Source organism: Poecilia reticulata, chromosome 19 (assembly GCF_904066995.2).
Source record: "Poecilia reticulata chromosome 19, P_reticulata-male-v2, whole genome shotgun sequence".
Lineage (NCBI taxonomy): Eukaryota > Metazoa > Chordata > Actinopteri > Cyprinodontiformes > Poeciliidae > Poecilia > Poecilia reticulata.
This window is the reverse complement of record NC_088848.1, coordinates 11179137-11202882: the sequence shown is the minus strand read 5'-3', so window position 1 is coordinate 11202882 and position 23746 is coordinate 11179137. Positions and strand designations below refer to the sequence as shown.

The 23746-nt window shown below is 38.8% G+C and overlaps 1 protein-coding gene across 3 annotated transcripts in view; it reads right to left on the bottom strand.

The window, feature by feature from the left end:
* Nucleotides 1-1245: 1245 nt before the first annotated feature.
* The window catches only part of chst15b (carbohydrate (N-acetylgalactosamine 4-sulfate 6-O) sulfotransferase 15b), a 37434-nt gene continuing 14933 nt past the window's right edge, over nucleotides 1246-23746 (bottom strand). The window contains exons 2-9 of one of the 3 annotated variants that reach the window (XM_081600380.1): nucleotides 19724-19881; nucleotides 18269-18847; nucleotides 15524-15863; nucleotides 9404-9547; nucleotides 5371-5527; nucleotides 3735-3891; nucleotides 2185-2332; nucleotides 1246-1743 (exon numbers count right to left, since the gene is read on the bottom strand). In XM_081600380.1, the coding sequence (XP_081456506.1) occupies nucleotides 1544-1743; nucleotides 2185-2332; nucleotides 3735-3891; nucleotides 5371-5527; nucleotides 9404-9547; nucleotides 15524-15863; nucleotides 18269-18703 (1581 nt within the window). In that variant the 5' untranslated portion in view covers nucleotides 18704-18847; nucleotides 19724-19881 and the 3' untranslated portion in view covers nucleotides 1246-1543. The remainder of the gene's footprint in view (nucleotides 1744-2184; nucleotides 2333-3734; nucleotides 3892-5370; nucleotides 5528-9403; nucleotides 9548-15523; nucleotides 15864-18268; nucleotides 18848-19723; nucleotides 19882-23746) is intronic. The other 2 variants (XM_081600381.1, XM_081600382.1) reach the window with 2 other exon arrangements.

Below are 23746 nucleotides of genomic sequence, written 5' to 3'. Positions count from 1 at the left end.
ATTTTTTTAGTTTCTCAAAGGAATGGTCTGCCCTCTGGTGGATATAGTCATACTTCCAGTACGTTTTAATGTTTTTGAATTTAGAGTATGATGCCATATTCAAGTTAAAGTCATGCTAAATATTTATATGTAATCACAATAATAATAAATTTTATTTATAATGGCCTTTTATATCAAATTGAGATTCTGACCACCACCAGCAGGACACAAATGATAAAGGCGGGCAGAGCGGGAATTGAACCGACCATTGCCATTCCTCTTCATATGGAGGAGTTTTATGTTATTTTTTTATTCTTTTATGATTATTTGAACTGACAAACAACTTTGAGTTTAAAAAACTGGAATTTAATTCACAATTTGAATCTAGGCCTGCACCAATTAGTTTTTATGGCAGACAGCTGACCTGACAAAACAAGTTAAAAAATGCTTTTGTACATTAAAGCACTGTTTTCTACATTTTCATTTGCTTTTTTTCATATTGATCAAAATGTATTACATGGATCTCTTGAATAGTCTGAGCCTCCACAACATTTAAGCACAAGTTTGCCTCATAAGTCTTTATGTGAAAAATGGTTGAACAATTTGTCAAAATGTGTTTCTAAACATTTCCATTGGACTTTTTTTCTAAATCTGTCCTGATTTGGTTCATCGCTCCCAGGTGAATCCAATGTAGGCAGATGTCTGAAACATTAAATCAACCAATGGTCAGCCAGTTTTCTGAAATAACTTAAACCATCAACTGGCAGGTTTATAGCGTATATAGCCAAAGCACAGCAGGATGTTACACTATTCTTGATTTTTAGTTTCTGTTTGAGAAACAGAAACTTAAGATGAGTTCTGGTTAAGTGATTCTTGATTCAACAGGTTTGCTGTGGAAGCTACTGAACTTAAACTGAACAATTAAAATGTTGAATGTATGTTTTATTTTGTTTAAATTGCAGTTAGGTATGTCAAGGGCTAGCAAGCTCTCCAGGATGCACTCTGGCTTAGATGACTCTAAATAGACAGTGAATATAAGTATTTATTATTAGAAGTCTCACACTCTCAGCTGTTCTTTTATTGTAGTGGCATGTAGGTTACAGAAGAGGGCGCTGTTGTCTTAGTAATCGGCTGTGTTTGGCTGTTTTCATCAGCGTTCACACAAAACTCTGACTGGAATACCAAACTGAGACTTATACGGATTTTTAGTGCTGTCTTAATGTTGTTTGTATTGATCAAACCAATAAAGACAGAAGAGATGAGCCCTTATGTTCCGTATTTGAAATTCACAATTTAATTTTATATGTCTGGAAAACAAAACGGAGAAGCGAAGATCTCCCAGCATCACTTACAGTCTATCATTCTTCCTCTCTCGCACACAATCACACAAAAACACCACACTTGCTTGTGCTGTTATTTTCTATCTTTGATTCATCTCTGCTCTTATAACTTAAAAATAATTTACATTAAAATACTTTGATGTTCTTTTTATGGGCACTTAAAAGAGATAAACCCAAAAAATGGGGCTCTGCATTCTTCCTTCTTCTTGTTGAAAGAAGTCCGTTCAGAGTTCGGAATTGTTTTCCCAGCGGAAGGACTCTTTTTGCAGCACCTTTGCCAGTTTCTCATTAAATGGTTTGTAGAAGTCCTGCAGGATTTCTTTAGTTATAGGCAGCATGGGTCCCAGGTTCTTGTCAGCTGGTCTCCTGGTGTTTGATGCTGGGCTTCTTGTGATTTGTGACTCTATTTCTTTTGACAATGGCCCTGTAAAACACACAAATAACTCTGTCACTTCGCTTCTTCCTGCACCCAGTAATAAAGGAATGCCACTTGACAGTAAGAAATGACCACCCATAGAAAAAACAAAGTATCGAACACGCAAAGCTCCTTGCCATAGTATTAATACCATTTAAGGTTGCTTCCATTTTGTAAGGTTTCATTTGGATTTAATATAATAGACAAAGAATAACTCATAAAAAATTGCACGTAGGCAGAAAAGAAAGCATTGTTTTAAATTATTAACCAAATAAGTCAATACCACCTTTCACTACAACTACAACTTTTTGAGGGTATGTCTCTCCTATGATAGTTTTACCCCCTTCTTTTATTTATTTTTTATTTTTTTGCAAATGCTAAAGCTCAGACAGACCAGACAGTGAGTGCCTGTGAAGGTGAATTTTAAGAGGATCATTAAGTCCTACTTACCAAGATTAAGAAAATCAAAGACTTTATGCAATGTGTCTTTCATGTCGAAGGCATGGTCTTCCAGTCTCAGGACCAGAATCTGTTCTCTGCTGAAGACAGTCAGCCAGTCAATTAGGTACACAACGTAAAGGCCGACTTGCAGTCTCACCTGTTGGGAACAAAACAAGAGAAGCGACCTTAGATCATCCGGTTCTGTTTGGGATATTGCTTTCTCTGAAGGGGAACCTGGTGGTGCCTTCAGCCTCTTCTTTAAGAGAAGAAGGAACATATTTTCTAAGCTTTCTTTGCTCCTCCATGTGAATCCAGTGTATGATCATGGGAGTAAGTGCACATGTTCATTTTGGGGAGATGTGAGAGATAATGTTTTGTATGGGTTGTAATTTTACAAACAGAAACAAAACCTCGGCAAGAGTCTCAAAAATCCACTCCCACAGGTTGCCTGTTATTATTATTATTATTTGATTAGTAGTAACTAATAAATGTTAGAATATTTTTTTTAAATAATGATATTTTTGAATGTTTGCTCTCACATCATGAAATAGACCTTTAAAAATTATTTTAGGATATTTTTGTCTGTGTGTTTCTTTAACTAAGCAATTTAAAGTAGATTTCAGTGATTCGATAAATAACCTAATTTATTATGGAACATATCTACAACTCCTAATAATTTTATTCACAGCTTTTAGGTAAAGGGTTGAATAATTTTTACCATTGATTCAAGCCTGTTCCTTACTGAAACATGTCGACAATTCAATAATATAACTCTTTTGCACAAAAGAGTAATATTTTGTGCAAAAGAGTTTATCCTTCAGATTGATTTTGAGAAAACCAACTTACTTTTTCATGTAGTCTGTGAGAATGTTTGATGTATGAACCCCGCTTTAGATTAGCATGACCATGTCACTGATTACATCTAAAACCAGTAAATTGACTTCCCAAAACTTCCTTCTCACTTTAGTTTTAGGCTACTTTAGGCCTCTTGCTGACATTTATCTTTTTATTAATCTGACACTACAGCGCAAACAGCTGGTAGTTCTTTTCAACATGCATTAATAACTCTGATATCAATGGACAGACTTTGAGAACAGCTGCAGAGAGCAGGCATTGCCCTCACGGGGTCACCAAGCTTGTTGGAGGCAGCTGGAGAGCAGGTCCTCTAAATACCAGACAGTTCCTGCGTGGAGCCAAAACAGGACAGACGAGACTCCTTCTCCTCCTCCTCTAACTCAGTCAGCTCCAGAGTACTGTGGGAAAAGCTGGCCGGGATCCTAATACGAGGGCTCTGAACTGGCTGACTCTAAAGATTTAGTCTGATGGTCTGAAGGAAGTTCATAGCTTTGCCGAACTAAGTTTTGTTGCAGCTAGAGAAGCTACGCTTTCTTTTATGAAGGTCCTTTAACATGTGCTAATGAAGTGCGGATTGCCCTCCTTCTTTCCTTCTTCGAGCCTTTGCTACTTGTCTTTTCCCACCATCTTATAAACTGGTGGCTAAATTTCACTTTAAAGGAGGCCTGCCAGACAAAAGGAGGAAGGAGGGTCCATCCACTCACTGGCATTGCGTTGTTGACAGTGGTGTTGTACACACAGGAGCGCATTGTGTATTCCATAAGGCACCCCTCGAATAGCTGCAGGGACTCTGACACCTTCTCATGGAAATCCTCCGCAGACTTATTGGCAATTCCAAAGTAAAGGTAGTCAGAGTAAAGCCTAGAAGAAAACAGAGAGGCACTGTTAACATTTCCTTTTCAGGTTTGTGAAATTCCCAGCTAAAGGCAAATGGATTTCGATTGAATGTATTTTATTTACAGGCATTAAAGAGTAATCTTTATTTTTGCTCCACGTACTTAGAAGGCTGCAAGCAATGCAAGAGTGTGAGAATCCTAGCAAGAAATGCCTCCAGAGTATTTTTCTGTAATTAAAAAAAAGCTATTTTGTTAAAAATAGCTTTTTAACAAAGCCAGAATCAACTATTTTTTTTCAAAAACTCAAAAATCATGTTCTTCCCAGTTAGTGAAGTCACCATAGACACCAAATTTATTCTAGCATGTTGTTCACAAGATGTTTTGTTTAAAACTGGAGGCTGCACACAATATGGCAACATAAAAACATTGATATGTGACGCATTCTAAGATAGGCATGCTGAGACTCATTAAAACTTAACATGTTGTATTTTTCTTATTTATTATTATTATTATTATTATTATTATTATTATTATTATTATTATTATTATTATTATTGTTTGCAGCAGCAGGATGGGGATAGATGGAGAGGAGTAGGGGGAACAAGAAAAAAAAACAACATATGCCATGTTTGCTTTGTCCCTATGGTCAACGACCTGTTGTTGATAGATGTTTAAAAAAATAAAATGAAATAAAAAAAACTTAACAGGTTTTATCAGTATACTCTGACACAACTGGCCCTTTGAGAACATTCATGACCTCGATAAGACCCAAAAGTAAAAATGAGTTTGACACGGCACCCCTGCTTGAAACAAGCCATTTTTAAGTAGCAACAGAAATTCTAATTTAATGTCACTTGCTCATTGATTTACTTTTTCAAATATTTTAATATGTATATATTGTAATGCTACTACAAAAATTTTAAAAAGTAAATAATACATCCATAGTGAATCCTGCTTTTTTTTTTTTTTTTTTTTTTTTTGCAGAGTCGGGGGGAATGGTACCAATCTGCAGCGGCCATTAGGCGAGAGGCGAGGCACACCCAGGACAGGTCACAATGACAATAATCATAATGATCATTAATGTTTTCAGTAGTAAAACATTAAAACATTAATCTTGTTTGTCTTCCTTATTTCATAACAAACACAAACAGTATGAACGATATGCAAATCTTTAACACAAGTGTAGACAACAAATATGATGTTCTGTAGCGTGAAGAAATAAACAAATAAGTCAGGAAGACCAAGCTTAAAATGAGTGTCAGGCACTCAGGAGGAAGCTCTGCACAGGTTTAATAAACGCATCACAAACCAACTTATATGACAGGCAGCCCCAGTAAAAGCCCAACACATCCTTCTTAACAGCCAGAGCTCTTGTTTCCCATAAAGTGGCGAAGCGTCTCTGTGTCAGCAGGATAAACAGCTGTGATAGGGACATGTTTTAGAGCTGCATCATTACAGGCATCTCCGAGCCAATCGAGGGCAGTGTGACAGAAATTCTTCCAACCTTTCCACTGGATCCCTGAGCATAACGATGAAGCGGGCCTCTGGCTGTAGGGCATGGATGAAGTCCTGGATGAGAAACGGTGGCTCTCCCTCTGTGGTGTTGTCATAGAAATACACCCAGGCGTTGTTATCCCACATGGTGGAGGCGCTCGCTTCTCCTGTGAGAGTACACCAAAAGTGGTCGAAATGAAGGACGAGCGTAATCAGAGTCTTAAAAACGGTGCTGCGCCTTAAAGCAAAAACACATATGGAAACACGTTTCTGCTGCTTTTATTATAGTTTCAGAGACTCACAGCTCATGTTTACGTTTCTTTAAAGAAATAATTCCAAACTTGCTGTGGCTTGCTCCACCCTTTAGGTCTCTGCGCTGCATATGGTTGTTTTTTGTCGTGAAATTAAACCAACCGCATGTTTTAAAGGGTTTCGAGCAGGCCGTATTAAATGCAGATGTCAGTTAGGTTACGGTGGAAATAGCCTTCATGTTCCTTCATTTCTGCTTCAAAGGTCATTTGGACGTAAAGCTGAGGATACATGAAACATAAATGTCACTAATTATGTCTCTCTACTGCACAATTTTAAATTGGAAGAGGAGAAAAATATTTTTAACATGTCTGTTCAGGTCAGAGCTCAGCCTCAGCAGAAAATATGCAACAGTTACATACTATGTGTCTATATTTTCAGAGTCTTGTGCATGGATGCTTTTAGATGAATATGCTAATGACTGATGGGAGTTTTCTTTTATTTATTGTTTTGATGGTTGAGGAGTTATAATTCATGTAAATTAAGAGACATTCAGAACAAGCCTTGCATTTCAAAGCCAGTTGAAGGCAGTGTGACAGGTACTCTAATTTACAACCAGAGATGTGCTGAGAATTTGAATTGGGAGCAGAAACTGGACCGTTTTTAACATAATCAGGCCTGTTTGGTGATCAGAAACTAAGAAATTCAAACGTTTCCAATCAGTGAAAGGACCATACCAAAGCACTATGTATCTGTTGTGAATGCGCATGTCTGTGTGTGTGTGTGCGCGTGTGCGTGTGTGTGTACTTTTCAGATTTTTACTGTCAAAAAAAAAGTAAAAACAATGAATTCTTGCCCTTACAGTTCACACTACTTTGTCTGTCTGTAACAAAAAAAAAATCAAAATTAAATACATTGAACTTTGCGGTCATGTGACAAAATACAGTTCAAGGCATGTCAATGTTTTTTGTTTTTTTTCCCCTCACAAATTAAAGATCGCATATAAAACACTAACTTTGATCAAGTTCCATATACAGTGAGGAAAATAAGTATGTGTAATTACAAACAAAGGCTTCTATTCCAAATATTAACATTGATTTTCAGACTTATTTGCAGCAGTAGCACACAAATAAGTTATTTAAAAAACCATACATTGTGATTTCTGGATTTTTCTTTTTCTTTTTTTTAGAGTATGTCTCTCACAGTGGACATGGACCTAAGACAAAGATTTCAGACCCCTCCATGACTTCTAACTTGCAAAGTCGCAGGGTGTTCCAATACTTGTTTTTCCTCACTGTACTCCTTTAAATTAAACCTGCAAATAGCAAGCACTAAAAATTCTCTTTGCTCCAGTATCATGTTCGTAAAGGCACACAAGCAAACAAGTAGGCATCATAATTGCATCTTTGGTGGTAAAGAGAAACTGCAGCGTGACTGCTGTCAACACAATGACACTCTTACTCATATCAAGTCAAACGACGTCCTTTCTCAAACAATTTGAGCCTTGCAACTTTTATCAGGCTGCACTGAGAAATATATTCAGGATTCATTAGGCTGTCTGTGCCTTCATTATGCTGTTATCTGCTAAGTGAAGCCTTATCTCTCTCTCTCTTTCTCCCTCAGAGAAAGAGACTTATTTTCTGTGCCGACAACGGTGAACGTGAAACTGGATCGGTACTAATGCCGTTATGTCTGAAATGATACAGGCTGTGATCTTGTCTATTTAAAGGACCCCGTGTCAGCTAAAGAGGATTTATTTTGCTCCGGGTAAACAAGTGAAGGAGCCAGACCGTCGTTCCTGTGGTTCCCCAACCTGACCGTCGGCGGAGGAGAATCGAAGAGCGAAGATCCTGGCCGCAGGCCCGCACCTTGCTGGGCTCTCCCGGAGCACTGAGTGAATACCGAGTGGGCTTTTGGCACGCTCCCCCACCACGTTACAAGGATTACTTATTTAAAGAGGGAAACAAAGCAGCACGGCACGCTGAGCTCAACTCAGTGCAGTGTGAAAAGGCTATTGTCGAAACGTTAAATCAGTTTTCCGTCCCAGCTGAGTCGTTTCTTTGACACAGTGTTTGGACGATGGGAAAAGGCAGGAACAGATAGGAGCAGTGAAGCTGGAAACAGGATATGCTGATAGAGGAAGGAGGTTTGTAGGCTTCTCCACCCTGCTGTGGATATTAACCAAAAAAAACAAACAAATAAAACAATGATTTCTTTATAAAGCACTCCAGTGAAGTGGCTAACTGAGGCAGAAGGACGTCTAGCATTAGAAAGACGTTAGAGGGTCTCTTTAGAGCTGAGTCACCGGCTCTCTTTTAAAAATAAAAAAAAAAGAAAAAATTACACTCCTCTGCTGAAGTGGCTCCCGCAGAGCAGCCTCACTACCTGCAGCCTCTGAAATATAAGATTACAAGTGAAGTTGCAGGACTCTGACAAATGCCAAAAAACGCTCCTGGGTGCAGCTTGACTGGCGGTGCAGGATACTGCTGGGGCACTTTCACACACATATCAGAGCGCTGCTACATGACCTGAGTAACTAATATGAAGTAAGCCAGGGAGGGGAGCTGGCGGCGACACAGAGCGATGTTCTGACAAGGAAAAAAAAACAGGAAGGCAGAAGATGAAGCTTAGCAGGAAATGTTTGTGGTACTAAAACTTCCTGCAGATCTGATTAGCGGTGTCTCAGGCGTCGTGTGGCGCGCTATCATTTGTATCTTGTACTCTCAGATCTCTGCTGGCGAATCATTCTTAAGATGCTCATTGCGCAATAGACCGATGAGTAGACCGAAAGTGATGAGCAGCTTCCTGGCACTTGATTCGCGGAGTTTAAAGCGCATGTTTAGTTTGCCTAAACACAGTGAGAAGCAGGATGTTTGTATCTGGTTTACGCTTCATCAGAGATCAAGATTTGAAGTTTAATGCAAACTGGTTGGCTTTTTGTGTCACACAAAGAGCACAGAGCAATCTGCTTGCTGTAGACAACAAGGGGCTTATAAAGGTCAACTGTTAACGAACCTCTCCAAAACCTGAATAAATGTGTTTTGATGCTCAGCATCCAACATGCTTTAATTATACTCCCTGCACACTGACTCTTGATTGTGTTTGTTTATGCAAATTAATAAAAGAACAAAACATTTTGTTATTTAAATTGGCAAGACGTGTCTTTCTTTTCTCATTGTCCTTTTGTATAAAAATCTCTTTGTGTCGAGGTCGAGAGTGGGAACAAAAGCAAGTCGGCAGGTTTTGACAAGCGTTCATACGTTGGAAGATCTGAAACTGTAAAGATGCAGCTAGAAACTAACCGATGACTGGAATCACTTGGCTTTCAGCTCGATCTGCTGCAAACCGGCGCGTTGAACATCAAAAAATGTTCCCTTATAGTGACCAAGGTTCTGAGAGTAGATGAATCAAAGTTGTCCGTTATAATTTCAGTGAGGTATTTACAATTAAATCAAAAGAAGCACAGAAAATAAGTCATTTAAAAGAGAACTGATTCATGACATGTTCATTTGGGCAACAAGAGAGTGAAAGAGCAAGACTTTTTCTGAAGATAACAGGAAGGCTACATGCAGTGCAGCAAACTTGTTCCTTTTCATCCTTTTGACTTCTATCTATCATAGAAAAGACTTAATTTTGAAATGTTGGCAGCTGTTTAGGAAGCTCAGTCAAAGTAAGGATTTGCCGTTTTAAATGTATGTAATGATAAATAGACAGTTCAAAATTTTTGTTTTGAAAATAGTAAAACCCTCTTTTGAGTTCCGTCATCTGTGATCTGAACAGATGATGTGACTTACCTATGATGACGTTTGGGTGTCTGGGTGATCCGCTGGTGTTTGCACTTAGCTCGCCCTGGATTTGGTAAGCAGCCTGATCAAACAGGTCAAGATAGTCCTCCACCGGGTACCGATCATGCAAACCCTCACTGAGACGAATGATACCTGAAAAAAAAGAAATAAATAAACTTCAAGAAGGATTCATCTCACAGTTTTTCTTAGCGGATGCAAGTTTGTTTACCATTTTATTCAGGGGTCAAACTTGCGGAGACACAGGAACGCAGACAAAAAGCTGTGAGTATTTAGCTTTACTTGCTATGTTTTTGCTATGTTTCCCAAAGAACCCAAGTCACAAAAATGCATTACTACTCATCAAAAATAGTTTAATATAGTACCTAGCAGGATGGTCATATATCAGACATATTAAGAGATACAGTGGACCTAGTAAGACAAACATCCAAAACAACCTGGTACCAGTGCTGAATCGCCCAGGCGGAGCTTTGGGTAAATAGGAGGTGCATTGTTTTATTAAGGCATGTTTGCTCAATGCTGGTAATGGGAAGTGAACTACATCAGCAGGGACCTTGACAGCTCTGGACTCGCTAAGAAAGTGTTGAACCCCTGTTATTAGTTCTTGCCATTCTAGTTGGTATTAATTCCTGCTGTGAGGAACCAGTGCTTGTTTGCAACACAAGATGTGAAATGTATTCTTATCTCATATTCATGATCAACTCTTGAGCATTCTCAAAACTGACCTCAGTTTAGAAATGGAAGATTTTTCTTCTCCATTGGTTAATGTTTTCAGTGTCCAATTAATGCTTTTAAAGCAAAGTGTGTTTTCCATCTGAGCTGTGTCTGGGCACGGAATAATTACAGTGATTAAAATTTACTATGCTATTGTAGTTGCTTGGTAAATGTCTTTGCAGCATGTATGCATAGGATTAGAAAACTGAGGTAAGTCAAACAGATGTTTCTTTTAATGACGCTTTAGTGCAAAAGTCTCCAACAGCAAGTCGGTATCAATATTCATTTAGAAAATTCGCATTTAAATCAGGTGCAACAGCTCTGGTATGCATCTGCCATCCGTTTTCTTTTAGAATTTAAATTAAATGTCAAGCACTTGCGTTGTATTTCATGACTTCTGCCGCATAAGGCAGACACATTTGCTTAAGATTCAGGCTGCTCGTCCAAGAAAGCTATGTGGCACATATCACATCAGTTCACCATTTCTATGTATCAGACTCGCAGCGCCCCAAGGGGGAACGAAATAAATAAATACAAAACAAGGCCATTTGAATTCAGAGTGTCCTCAGAGGATGCCTAAGGAGAAAAGTGCTGATTACCAGCACCTGCCCTAGAGTACATGTCTGGAAGGGATAAAGAGTAGGTGACAGAAAGCGTGAACGCAAAAAGGGAATGAACCTATCGCAGAAATGCAGCCGCACCACTGCGAGCTCCAGAAAAAACAACCATGAGGCAAATAACTAATCTAGAGATAATCATCAACTCCAAACTAAACACATCATATTAAAGTAAGCACTGCTTGCAGAATAAACAATCTGGCAATTAGGTTCTTGGAATGTCAGAAGGATTAAGCTCAGAATCTGGATCGACTTCAAAGGAGCTGCTTTGGCTGTAACAGGCAGCCATCTTTTGATATTTGTGATTACAATTTGGGGGGAATGTTCTTTAAAGAAACAACCAGCACTGTTGGTTATATGCTAATAAGAATAACAGAGTGACAGTAAAAGCATTGTGATTCGTATGCAGAGAAAAGAAATTGTGTGTGTTGGTTATAGCTGGAAGAAAAAAAAATGACCAGGGTTCAGTGTAGGAAGCGATCTTGGCAGCGTAGTACTCACACTCACACTCACACTGTGAAAGAATAGCTGCTGATCTTCAGTGAAAATTGACTGCATGTTTTGTATAACCAACTTAATCTTAAGCCATTATCTAATCTTTGTTTGATTTTGCAATCAGGGGTGACTATAAAAGAGCACTTAACCGAGAGGGAGATCAGTGCCCTTCAGCTTCGCTGCCCTCTTTTCATTTCCCTATAAGAAACATTCTTTAAAAATGCAAACATTATTAGCCCACACACACTGACTCACTGCACTAAAGTCTGTCTCTGGAGCTCGTGAAGCTTTCCATTATTCATAAGCTCTAATGAGTGTTTCAGTTGGAATGGAATGAAAAAAGTACATGCATTAAAGTATAGTATGATGTCTTGCCTCTTTTATTACAGAAAAAAATCTTTGCCACCTTAGAAATAATCAGGTCAAGCTCTTATCATAAATCACATAAAAAAAAATGTTTAGATGAGTGTGGAAAAGGAAATCCATTTAAAAACAATCAAAACTCAAAAATAACCCAAAATGTCCTTCTAAGGAACACGTGGTCTCACTGCTAAGCAGTGTCCCATTGTTGATTTCAATTTCTACGTAGGTTTAAAAAAAAGATTATGATTTTAAAATCTACTACAACACTATTGCTTAATTATACCACTCTTGCAGTTTAAACTCTTTTTAGTAAAACAAATGGATATAAGTTTAAAGAACCGTATTAAAAGTATTTTTGTTGTGCAAAAAAAAGTGCAAAAGATAAAAAAAATAAAAAACACTTTGCTGCATCTTAACTTTAAAGGGGAAGTATTGTGTGTCTCCCAGTCCCATAGTATTGTATGCTAACGCAACTATATTCCTTGAAGGCAGGTGCTCAGTCCCTCCAGGAGTTTTGCACAGCTGAATGACTGCTACGGGAGATTAAAGGATTCCTCAAACACGCACGAAAGAAGAATCAAAGCGACACTCCAGGTATGTTTTTGATGAGACAACAACTTTATAAGATGATGTAAAGCTGAAACATTTTTAAAATACTAGCTCACCCTTCATTTTACAGCTCCAAATTAGTCGGATTGCGAGGGTGTATAACCATTATGTGCTGTTACTAAAACTGTAAGTCTTTTGTCCTGTGTGTAATTCAGCTTTGCACATCAAAAGACTAAACTTTAGCTTGAGCTAAGTTAGACTCTCGCTTCCTCACAGGCCTGATGGTTGTCTGGTCAGCATTTTCCTCAACCTGTGCTATGATTGTCCCCCTCAGAGCCATCATGGGCCTCTTGGCTCTATCGCTTTATCCAAACCTCACATTTGAGTCAGAATTTTAACGTCTCTCTTCATCGTCTCTGTGCTATGATTTGCAGACGTAGTTCCAGATGTAGTTCCATGCTTTTTTTCCTATTTTCTGTGTAATGGTTCAACCACAGTGTGAATGAATGATATGTTTTAAAGCTGCTACATGTTGGTATGGATACATAGAGGACTGAACTTATGTAAGAATGCATTCACATGCTGTTATAGTGAAAGGGTGGAGTAGATTATTTGTCTAAGTTCCTCAATGTTCAGTTTATACTGAGATAAAAACACAAAAATGGAACCTGAGAAACTCTTAAGAATTTTCTTCTACTTCTTTTTTGAAGACATGTCATAAAAAAATCTCAATGACATACACTGACGTTTGTGGTTGCTAAGCATAGAACAAGTTGCTGGTGTTGACCAGGCTAGTGCAGGCATGGGATGGATTTATGTGTATTTCTCCCAATTTTTTCACAAATTATCTACCTCCTTTTATATTGTCAGGACATAGTGACAATTTTAGCATAAGTGTAAAAAATATATTTTTATAAAGTTTACCTACTGTAACTTTAAATCTCTTCTATGATGGTGCAGTTGTTGCTTTTAACATCGCAGATGCCTTTGCAGCAGAATAAAAAACGAACACGACGGCGCCACGCTTTCCGACAACAAAACCGACACATGCGACCAGATGTCCTCGGCACTCTGTGTTTGTCTCTTTGTTAGAGTGAATGACTTTCTTTGCCACCTGTTCAAACTCAGCTGAATGCCAAGTCAGAGCGGTGGCATCAGTAGGTTGCTCATGCTTTCTCAATTCTGACAAAAACAAGCCAATTATTGACTCGTAATGTTTAACTTTCAACAAGTTAAATGAGCAAATATTTCCACGACATCTCACTCTGACACGCTCCACGTAAGATATATTTATGCAGCAGTGGTGTTGTTAAATAAATAATTCGCTGTCTAATTAGAAAACGCGTCATTGCGCAATTAGCCGTTTGAATAAGAGAGAAATGCACACGGGGACGGAAATTAGAATGAACTAAAGATGCAAAGTAAGCAGCCACTAAATGCTGAGATAAGAAATGTGTTGAAGAGACAGGATGTAAGAAACGAGTGCAACAGTGAGCGCTGAAGTAGTGCAAGTGCAGGGTCAGTTGGTTGTGTGGCTTCAAAGCATGCCAAGGCTTCACACTGAATATGTTTCTGACATATTCAGATGTCACGGTTTCAACGACAGTCACTTATCTATGTTCAAGGGAAACGCAGCATAAGTCTAGATCCGTCTAAATTCTTCAGGGTGAAGCTCTAACTTCACTCTGAAGTTAAAGTATATATGTATGTATGTATATATACTGCTAAAAAAAATAAAGGGAACACTTAAACAACACAATATAACTCCAAGTAAATCAAACTTCTGTGAAATCAAACTGTCCACTTAGGAAGCAACACTGATTGACCCGACGAGGGTCCCCGTTGTCAATCAGTGTTGCTTCCTAAGTGGACAGTTTGATTTCACATAAGTTTGATTTACTTGGAGTTATATTGTGTTGTTTAAGTGTTCCCTTTATTTTTTTGAGCAGTGTATATAATGTTGCATCATGGAGGACGAGTGATGCCACAAAGTGATACAGGCGTAAATAATGTAGGGAGGAGAGAGATCCGTGTTTTCTAGCTGGAAACACACGAGTTTGTGTCACAGCTAAAGATGAAAATGTCTCAGTTCGTTGTATCCTCTGTGCTGGTGAATTACTGCTATTGTGACACCCTTGAAAATAGGGGAGACAGAAAAACCAGTGTGATTTTCTGTACTTTGCTCACGCGGCGGTTTAATGCAACGAGGAGGGAGCACCAAAGTCCCCCGGTGGAGGATAAAGCCACTACCAGTCTATCCCAGCACAGGCTCACTTAGCTGAGTGCATAAGTGGAGGTCGCAATTTCCTTGAACGATATAACACAAACATTAATACAACGTGAAAAATAACTTTTCAACAATTGGTTTCCTGTATTTCTATTATTTTTAGGCTTTTTTCAACTAATATATATCAATATTCATTGATGTGTATGGTCAATGAATATTGATATAAGATTTAAAATTGTTACTGTCAATTTTAAATCTTTTGTTTTCACTGTCAATTCTTGTAGTATGAAAACAATTTAGAATTTACTTTTTTTGTACTGCACTGGTACAAAGCTGACAGAGCAAGTTTCACCAGGTGTTGCAAAAGTAGAAAGCTGCAACTAAAATGCCAGAGGTGCTCCACCACCCAAACTACAAAAGCTGGACTTATGTGCAAAACCAGTAAGCGGGGGGAGAGTTGAAGAAGTTGGTCGGATGTAGAGGAAGAAATACTGCCCACAAACACAGTTAACTCTCCCTGGTTGTCGTTTTTATTTTGAGGCAGCAGCGACTGTTGTTGGCAGCTTCTGAAAGCAATTAATAAACTTGCAACATAACTTAGTTACTTTAAATCAAGTAAATCGGAAAGGCAACTAAGTTAGGTTTTCAAGGAGTAATCAGTAATCACAAATCAAGTTACGTAACTTTAAAAAGTAACTATAACTTGTGCGGCACACAAATGTGTCCATTGTGAAAGAGAGGCGAGAATTTTGAATTGTTGAAAGAAAGCCAAAATTCCCAGCTGCACATTGCCACAAGCCATTTAGAGGACAATGCTTGCATGTTAAAGAAGGTGCTCTGATTAAATGACAATAAATTTGCATTAACAGGGCCTCTCCATTCAATCTGACTGATCTTGAGCTATTATGTAAACAAGAAGGAGACAAATTATCCAGATGTGAAAGGCCATGCTATAAAGTATGAGCTCAAAAATGAACATCATCTTCAGCTATCCAATGATGTACTACTTTGTGCAACTTTTGGATGTAAAAAAAAAATGTTGAGATCTCTCTTGCTATAAAGATATGTACATCACACCACCAAAGATTTTATCAGATCACAGCTCTAGAACTACTTCTGGTGTTTGTCACAGGAAGCTTTACTCACCAAACCTCTTCCGGGTCCACCAGTGTGGCTCTTTGAAAGTGGTGAACTTTACATCTGGGTGTAACCGCAGTCTGTCGTACAGGTCTGTTGTGCCACACTTTGGTTGACCAATAATGTAAAAATAGGGGAGGCACCGCATGCGGTAGAGTGTCCTGTTGCGATGCAACAGATGGTGATGGAAAGTGCTCCTCAGGTGCTGGAAAACCGTCCGGAAGCGCCTGGAGTAGCGCCCGTACAAATTTGTCTTATACGGATCTGTGGTAATATTCCCAGTGAATTCCTCATACCAGCAGGGGTTCTTGATACCAGGCAGGAAGTTGGGTGGGATGACAGAAAACATCTGAAAAAGCAAAAGAAAAAATATATATGTCAAGTCATCCTACTTTTAAAAAAACAATCTCAAACAAGATTTCTGTTACACTACACAGAGGAGGACTAACACATTCTAGCACTCCAAAGGAAGAGGTTTCTTGAACATTTTTAGTATGCTGGATGCCGTCTGGAGAAAGGAGAGATCGTAACAGGTTAGTTCACAATACTGCAGCTACTAGAGAGGCACAGCTTTTAAGATGCATTCACAATCTCAGATGCACATCCATAACTTTTCTATATCCGCCTAATGCTTGCAGGGACCCAACCAGCTGGTGCCTATCTGCGGCAGTCAGCAAGAGAAGCAAGGCACAACCTGGACCACCATGTCATTTTAAAGTGGCCAATTACTATGAAAGCATGTTTTTGAACAGTTGGAGGAAACTAGAGAACGTAGGGAAGAATTTGCACATGCATGGCGACAACGTCACAGAGTACCACATGAAGGCAGATGGCTCTGATTCAAATCCAGGAAATTCTTGCTTAAAGCAATTCTGCAAAATTAGTGCTGAACGATCCTCCACCGTACAGTCTCTGAATGCAAATATGGATGAAAATGGGTTTTATCTGATGGCAACGTGAAGAAGCAGAAGAAGAACTGCCAATTATATAACTCATTAGTTGAGCTTATGAAGTAAATGAAGGGACACTAAAACAAATCTCAAAAGAAACATAGTTATTTCTGGTCAGGGCTAAGAGTGATTGATTTTTCTAACTATTCCTCGATGCTTTTCGCCCCCACACTGAAACTCTTCAACCTGCAAAATGTAACATTTGGTCAGAAGAACGTCTCTATTGAGTAAGACTTTCATAATTATCAAATTATTTAACTCGAAGTATTAAGGATTACGGCGATTATGCTTGGTGCTCAAACTTTTCTATTCACTTGTATGTAAAAAGCTGCCTGAAACCAAAACAAGTCATAATCAATTTCAAATTAAATCGGCTACACCAACCATGAACCAAACAAAGTGCAACAGATACTGAATGCAGCAGAAAGTTTGCTATTTTAAAAACAAATTAGAAAGCCCATAACAAGTATACGATCCTATAAAGAAACCTATATTTTTTTACTGAGTCTGGTCAGCTGCTCATTCAGGTTGCTACAACAGAAAGCTTGAGCATGTTTTCTATTTAAAAGTGCAAAAACAGCAGAAATAGGCTGTTTTCCAAAATACATATCTTCGTTTTTTACTATCCTAATATGCACTTCACTTTGGAGTAAAGCTAAAACATCACTGAGAGTAAAAGAGAGGTAGCACATTTGAAACAACCCTTTTCACTGGGATTTCTACAGCTTTTTTTGTTGTTGCTCAAAAAATATCAATGCTATTAGGACTTACTCAGCAGTTTGAGGGACACAGCTATATTAAGGACAATTAATGCAGAAACCATCCACTGATGGGCTTATTGATCATCCGATGACCACACTCTCTTATTCATTAAACTTTTCAATTGAAAAAAAAAGTGCTTCATCACAAAAGCCTCAGCACAGTCCAATATAATTAAAACTAACAATTACTTGAATCGGGCTGTGATGTGAATCGCACAACAATGAGGATGTTCAGGATGCTAAAATACTGTGGGACCTTCTGCATCCCCATGTGAGAGAATAACAGAATCATTAGAGACCTGCGAGACATTAAGTGTTAATCAGGGTTTTCAGAACAAGTTTATCTTTTCTATAAACTCAAGTAGATACTGTGGAAGTTCAGCTGTTCTCCAGATGTTTTTACAGCTAACTTTTGATCATTTAGGATAAATCAGTCTCTACCTCTGTGTATTCCCGTACATTAAAGTTGAACTTGTTTTGCTCATATGTTTTCTACAAGTCTATCCTAAATTCAGGCTTGATGTAGATCAAATTACACCAAAAACATAAACAACTTTTCAACCTCGATTAGACACCTTCTTGTACTTATTAACTTTCACTCTTCACTGTTTGACTACTGCAAACTACATCACTTAATCTCACACTGTGCTTTGCAGACCCTTTCACTCGCCATGAGTTGGTTAAAGCTGAAAATGAGAGCTAAGCGAATCACTTGCTGTCTGATTAATTAAGGTCAATATTTCCACTTGGAGGCATTCGTAGACCAATGAAATTTTATTTCTAGATCATCAGTTAATCCTTAGTATGAAATAAAATAAACCAATCTACCAAGTCTTGACGCAACAGCACAGTGTAAATTCCACCTATTGACATCCAATATACATAAACTTTATTTAATATAACTGACTATTTAAGTTTTGGAATAATCCTTTCAGCATGCCTGTCGGTGGAGAGTTTTTGGTCAAATTAAAGCAATGAAATCAAAGGAGACATATACTTGGAACAGAAATACAGTATCCAGCAAATGGTTTATCTTTACTCACATGTGGATCGCTCCTCATCAGTGCTTTGCGGTCAGGACATTGCCGTTGGGTCCGAAACTCCACCTTGGATTTGATGGATTTCACCACCAGTTTTATATGTGCATAGTCCCCCACTGACGTGAGGTTAAAGGCAAAGGGTCCGGGACTGACCAAGCCGTTGAGGTGGTAAGGGGACGGTGTAAGGAGAAGGCCTTTCTTGTCCCCTGTCAAAACGTACGATGCCATTATGAGGAACATGATGGCTAGGACGAACAGGAAGCCGTACAGGCGGATCTTGCATCCAACGGTGCTTGAGCGTCTTGTTAGGTCGCGTTTCACTTCCAGAACCGCAAACAAGTTCATGGGTGTGTTGTCCACCTGCAGGAGCAGTGGCCTCTTGTGGTAATCATCCACAGTGGAGCCAAGCAGGCTGTACTTATAGTCCATCTGTGTCATGGTGTCCAGAGCAACTATGCCCAGTGTTAGAGCTCAACGACATAAGCAGCAGCCATTCATATGCCACAGTTTGGAATGGGAAAATGTCCATAAACTGATGTCCATGATGGTTGGTGGAGATCCGCCCACCTCCTCTACGGACACCTGCAAAATAAAAATAGCAGAAGCTTAACTGAGAGACAAAACCAAATGCCATAGCAACAATTATTACACTAAGTGCAGAAATGGAATTACAAGATTACCATTTAAAAAGGAAATTGAGTTACTCTAAATAATGGTTGAGTGTGCAAGAGTGTCAGTCTCAGTGTTCGGTACAAAAACCATGAGATGCGAGTTTGAAACGAAAACAATTGACTTCCTCTTAAGCTTCCTCTTGGTACTGCACAGCACAGCCTCACGGCTCTCCCCACCCGTCCTCTCTGTGCATCAAAGTCTCAATATGGAGGCAGTGATAAGGACAAACTTCTTAGGAATAAATTCAGACTGTGAACTACAAGGCCGCATGTTGGACTCTCACAGCGAGAGACAAAAATATCACAGATATGCAGCCTGACCTGCAGAGGGGATTTATATTATCAGAAAATAGTTTCTTCTCTATGAACTCACGCAGAAGAACAAGTCACACACAGATAAAAAAAAAGGAGGGCCATAGTTGAAAGGATAAAAGTATTGAGAATTTTGGTAATAATGTTCTTGCGGTACCACATGACCATTTATCCTTGAGCCTTTGATTTGTGTCTGAAGCTGAAGCGTAAATAGAATATAGCATGATGACAAAAAGCCTAGCACATGTTTCAAAAGATAGAACAGCCCTGCCTTCCTCTGGCGATGTTTCATGCGTTCACACTCGCAGCTGCATGTATATCGCCATGTTGCTGACGTACGACACACCTACAGCCAACTCCGGCACGCTTATATCATCAGACACAAGCAGAGTGGAAGTGAGTCATCAATCCTTCTCACAGCTGCTGATATTGTCTGCTGCCTCCCCCAGCCCCCACCACCACCCAGCGCTCACACCTTCAGCACAAATCTGTAGCGCTTCTGGCACAGCTGATAACGGAACAGAACTGGAGATTTCAGCCTCTTTATTCAAGCGGTGTCATTTACCCCCAGCCGAGCCGTCGGCTCCAGAACCAGTCCTTCTGGAAGAGAGGTGTAGACGCACGAGCTTGGCCCTGTAAAACAAAAAACAAAAAAAACAATGCTGTGGTACAACGACATGCTCAAACGGTATCACTTGTATGGTTCCACGCTACATTCAGTCATTCACACGCCGACGATAGCAAAATACATTATAGACACAAGGACAAAACATGGACTCGAACCGACAACCCACTGGTTACAGGATGAACCCCTGCAACTGTGCAACTGTCTCCACTGTCTCTCCATAACGCCCGGGTCGTCACATACTGACTCCCACATCATGATTTATGGATGTGCAAGACCTTCTAAACTAAGACAATATGGACACTTTTTAGAAAACTTAAAATCTTTACATCTGTTTGTGTACATTTCAAGCCCTGACCACAGAAATGGGTGAAGCAATGATATTTGATTATAAAAAAGAAAAGTAAGGGCAAGCACGCAACCTACTACAGCAGAAACATCTTGATCGTAGGGTGTAGTGTACATTCCAAGTATTGGTGTTCTATGCGTTTGCTCATTTGAATTGAATTTGTTTCCTTGCTTTTCTACAGGAAACCCATTTTTATGTGGTGGGGCTCTAACGGTTACTGGTTTATAGAGATGACTTCTCGAGAAACCAGCAACCGTTTCTAGAGATTTCTTCAGCAGATATCTGCTACCAAATATATATCTCATATCTGCGGGCGCAGATATGAGATATCAGCTATTGAAGTGACAACACTAAACGTTTTTAAGATTACCTAATATTTTTATTGGCAAATTCAGATAAGGCATAGGCAAATTCAGGAAAAGAAGATCTCTACTGGTTTAAACATGCATACCAATCACATTCCAGGCTATGCAGCAGGTTATACATCAAAGCAATATCCAACACAGGGTCTGAAATGGTTAAAATCTGCTGGCTAAAGAAAGATGTTAAAGAAACGTTTAAAAAGCTCTTCTAGAACAAAATTTTCATAAAGTCTTTTACTCCGCCGTTGAATACTTGTCAATTTCAATAAGTAGAAATATTTCATTTCCCATCAAAAGGGATTGTAAATTACACTGAAAGCTTGAGGATGCATTAATTTATTGTGTCTTCTTGGTTTATTAGCCTGTAAAACTGGGCAGTAGAAGCTACTGAGAAATGACAAAATGTTCCAAAATTAGGAATCCTACAGCCGCTACTGTTTCAGCTCTTAGTACTTAAAAATGCTGGAGTGAGTGGGATTCCTTTCCTCTTCAATTTCTAAGAGGGAAGTAATAGGGGCAAGTGAAGGTAAAATGCAGATAGAGAGCAAGGAAAGTAAAAAATACCAGAAAGATGGAGGGAAGACAGGAAGAAAAAAGAGGGGTGAGCGGTGTCATTGATGAGAGAATGTCATTCTCAAGGGAAGACGCATCTAAATCCATCAGTCTGCTAGCTCTAGCAGCAGGCCACTGGAAGGTTGACAGATCTGCCATATTCATACAGCAAATATGTCGCAACTGTCTATCAAACCTGATAAAATGGTTTAACTCAATCATAAACATGCCCCCAGGCCTGCGAACACAAAAAAGAAGAAAAGGTTGGATATGTGACCTTTTCAGCAGACAAATCTTCTTCTGACCTATAATAACGTTAGTGTAGAGTTATTATGCATTTCATAAGCAGATACCTAATTTATTTCTGGTCAGAGAACTGCCAACATGGTTGCTAAAAAATCTCCGTATTTGTGAGTTACTGAAACTTATCAGTCGATAATTGTTTCTTTTCTTTACGGGCCCTTAATGAGTCATTAAGGACAGAAAAAAAAAGTGCAGATTTGGATTTGTGTAATATAGTTTGTTGATTGTGTTACATGAAATTATTATGTTGATTGCAATGTGCTTTCACCCTAAAACAACAAAATATCTTGCTGTGCATCGAGTTATATTTAAATGTTTTTGATGAGCCCCACTGTGTCGTTAACATTATGCAAATTGCAATTAGGAAAAGTTGTCATGATTTGAAGGTAACATTTGACATAACATTTTGAAAACAGTGAGATAACATTGCAACTCAAATTACTGACTGCAGATAAATACTAAAGAGTTTAATAGCAAGTAATAACAGGCACTGACATAAATGGTCAAGAATATTTTTGTTTTATTTGTAAGATAAGACAAAAAAAATCCTATTTATAAGGTTTGTAAGTGAAGAGCATAATAATTTGACTTGAAAGATGGAAAGAATGAGTCTGAACTGATAATAAGTGTGATTAACTTCAAATACGCAGACGTCACACAGTGGTACTGGGACGTGTCCTGTGCTGATGGCTTCCTCCCTACGAAAATGGAACTGGCCACGACCTAAACAAATCATCAGAGACAGACCTCTCTGTCCTGCCGTTCAGCAACAGAACAATCAAACACACAATCAGGCAAATTTGTTTAGATCTGTCATCTACTCTCCTCCAACTCCCACATCCCCATTTAAGGAAAAAAAAAAAAAAAAACACTTTCTCAACCCATCACTTTCTGCAAATTGCTTTGTTTTTGTACCATTCGTTTTTTGTTTTTTTTGCTCAATAATTATTTTCTTTGTGTGTCATTGTCCATTTACGATGCTTGTGTGAAGAGCTGCGGTGCCAACCAAACAAAATATCTTTTATCTTCTGACGAATCCCAGTCAATTGTTATCAACCATTAAATCACCCGCTGAAGCAAATGAAATTTCAGACTAACTTTATTACAGCTTTTGTTGAGCCGTAAAAATGAAATGCGGCGTGTTGTTGATTGTGTGGACCGAAACGGGAATAAAAATAGATTTATACTGAAATACGTACATACTGGTCTGTAGTTCTCGGTATTGCCGAGGGCTGTCTATCGTAAACTTTCCCAGACAGTGACAGCAGTACTCCGCAAGCCTTTAATTTCTCAAAGAAATAATTTCACCTGCAGAAAAGTCTGTGTGGCGGAGAGCCCAAGAGAAATGGGTCAAGTTTAAAAATCAAGTGTACAGGATCCAGTTGGCTCCAAAATCAATGCTATATATCCTATCCATTCCAACGTACTGTAATCATGTAGTCAGAATCAAATTAAATCATTTTAATTGGAACAAAGCTCTTAATGAAGCCCAGCAGATTACATCAAACCGTTGATTTCGCAGCAATCCACAATTTTGATCAAGCACGTGGTGACAGTGGACAGAAACTCCCTTTTGAATCCTTTTAAACGTATAGCTGGTTCAGCAGGAGAAGCCGCCTGCTTTGACTAACTAGGGACTGAGGGTGACACAGAAAAGAAAAAAAAAAAACACCACAAAGGCACTGGTCCAGGATTAGCTTTGCAACTTAATTGCATCGAGACAGGAGCACAAAGACACACAACTCTAATTCACAAAGTCAATTCATGGAAAACAAAAACAAAGCGAGCGCACATAGTTAGTCCCGTCACCAGCTTTGTAGGCTTTATGAGGAAATATGTCTCTTTGACAAAAACATTTTTTTTTGTCATAAACCACTCGTCTTTGAGTGAGTCCACAAATCGCAAGTGAAGTCGGTGGCACCCTGCACAGTTTTAAGTTTTCAAAAACAAAGCAAGAATGTGAACCATCTGCAAAAGATAAGGGAAGAGACAATTCATCACAGAAGCACTGAACCAGTACAACACAATGAGTACACAAGGTTACTGCAATAAGATATAAAATTATTTTCTTTTTTTTGTACTGGAAAATCCCTTTGTGATTGTTCCATTTTCAGAGGAAATTGGAAGTTGATGCATTTTTGCAAGTTACTGCAGTCTGCGGTAGTACTATAGGTTTTCTCATGAGAACCTACGACAGGAGATTTTCTTAAATGTCAGTCCGTCTTTTATTATTCGGTGCTGTTTACATTGCTCAGCAATCGAAATCACGCTTAGATGTAGAGACTACGTCATGTACTGGGAGTGCTG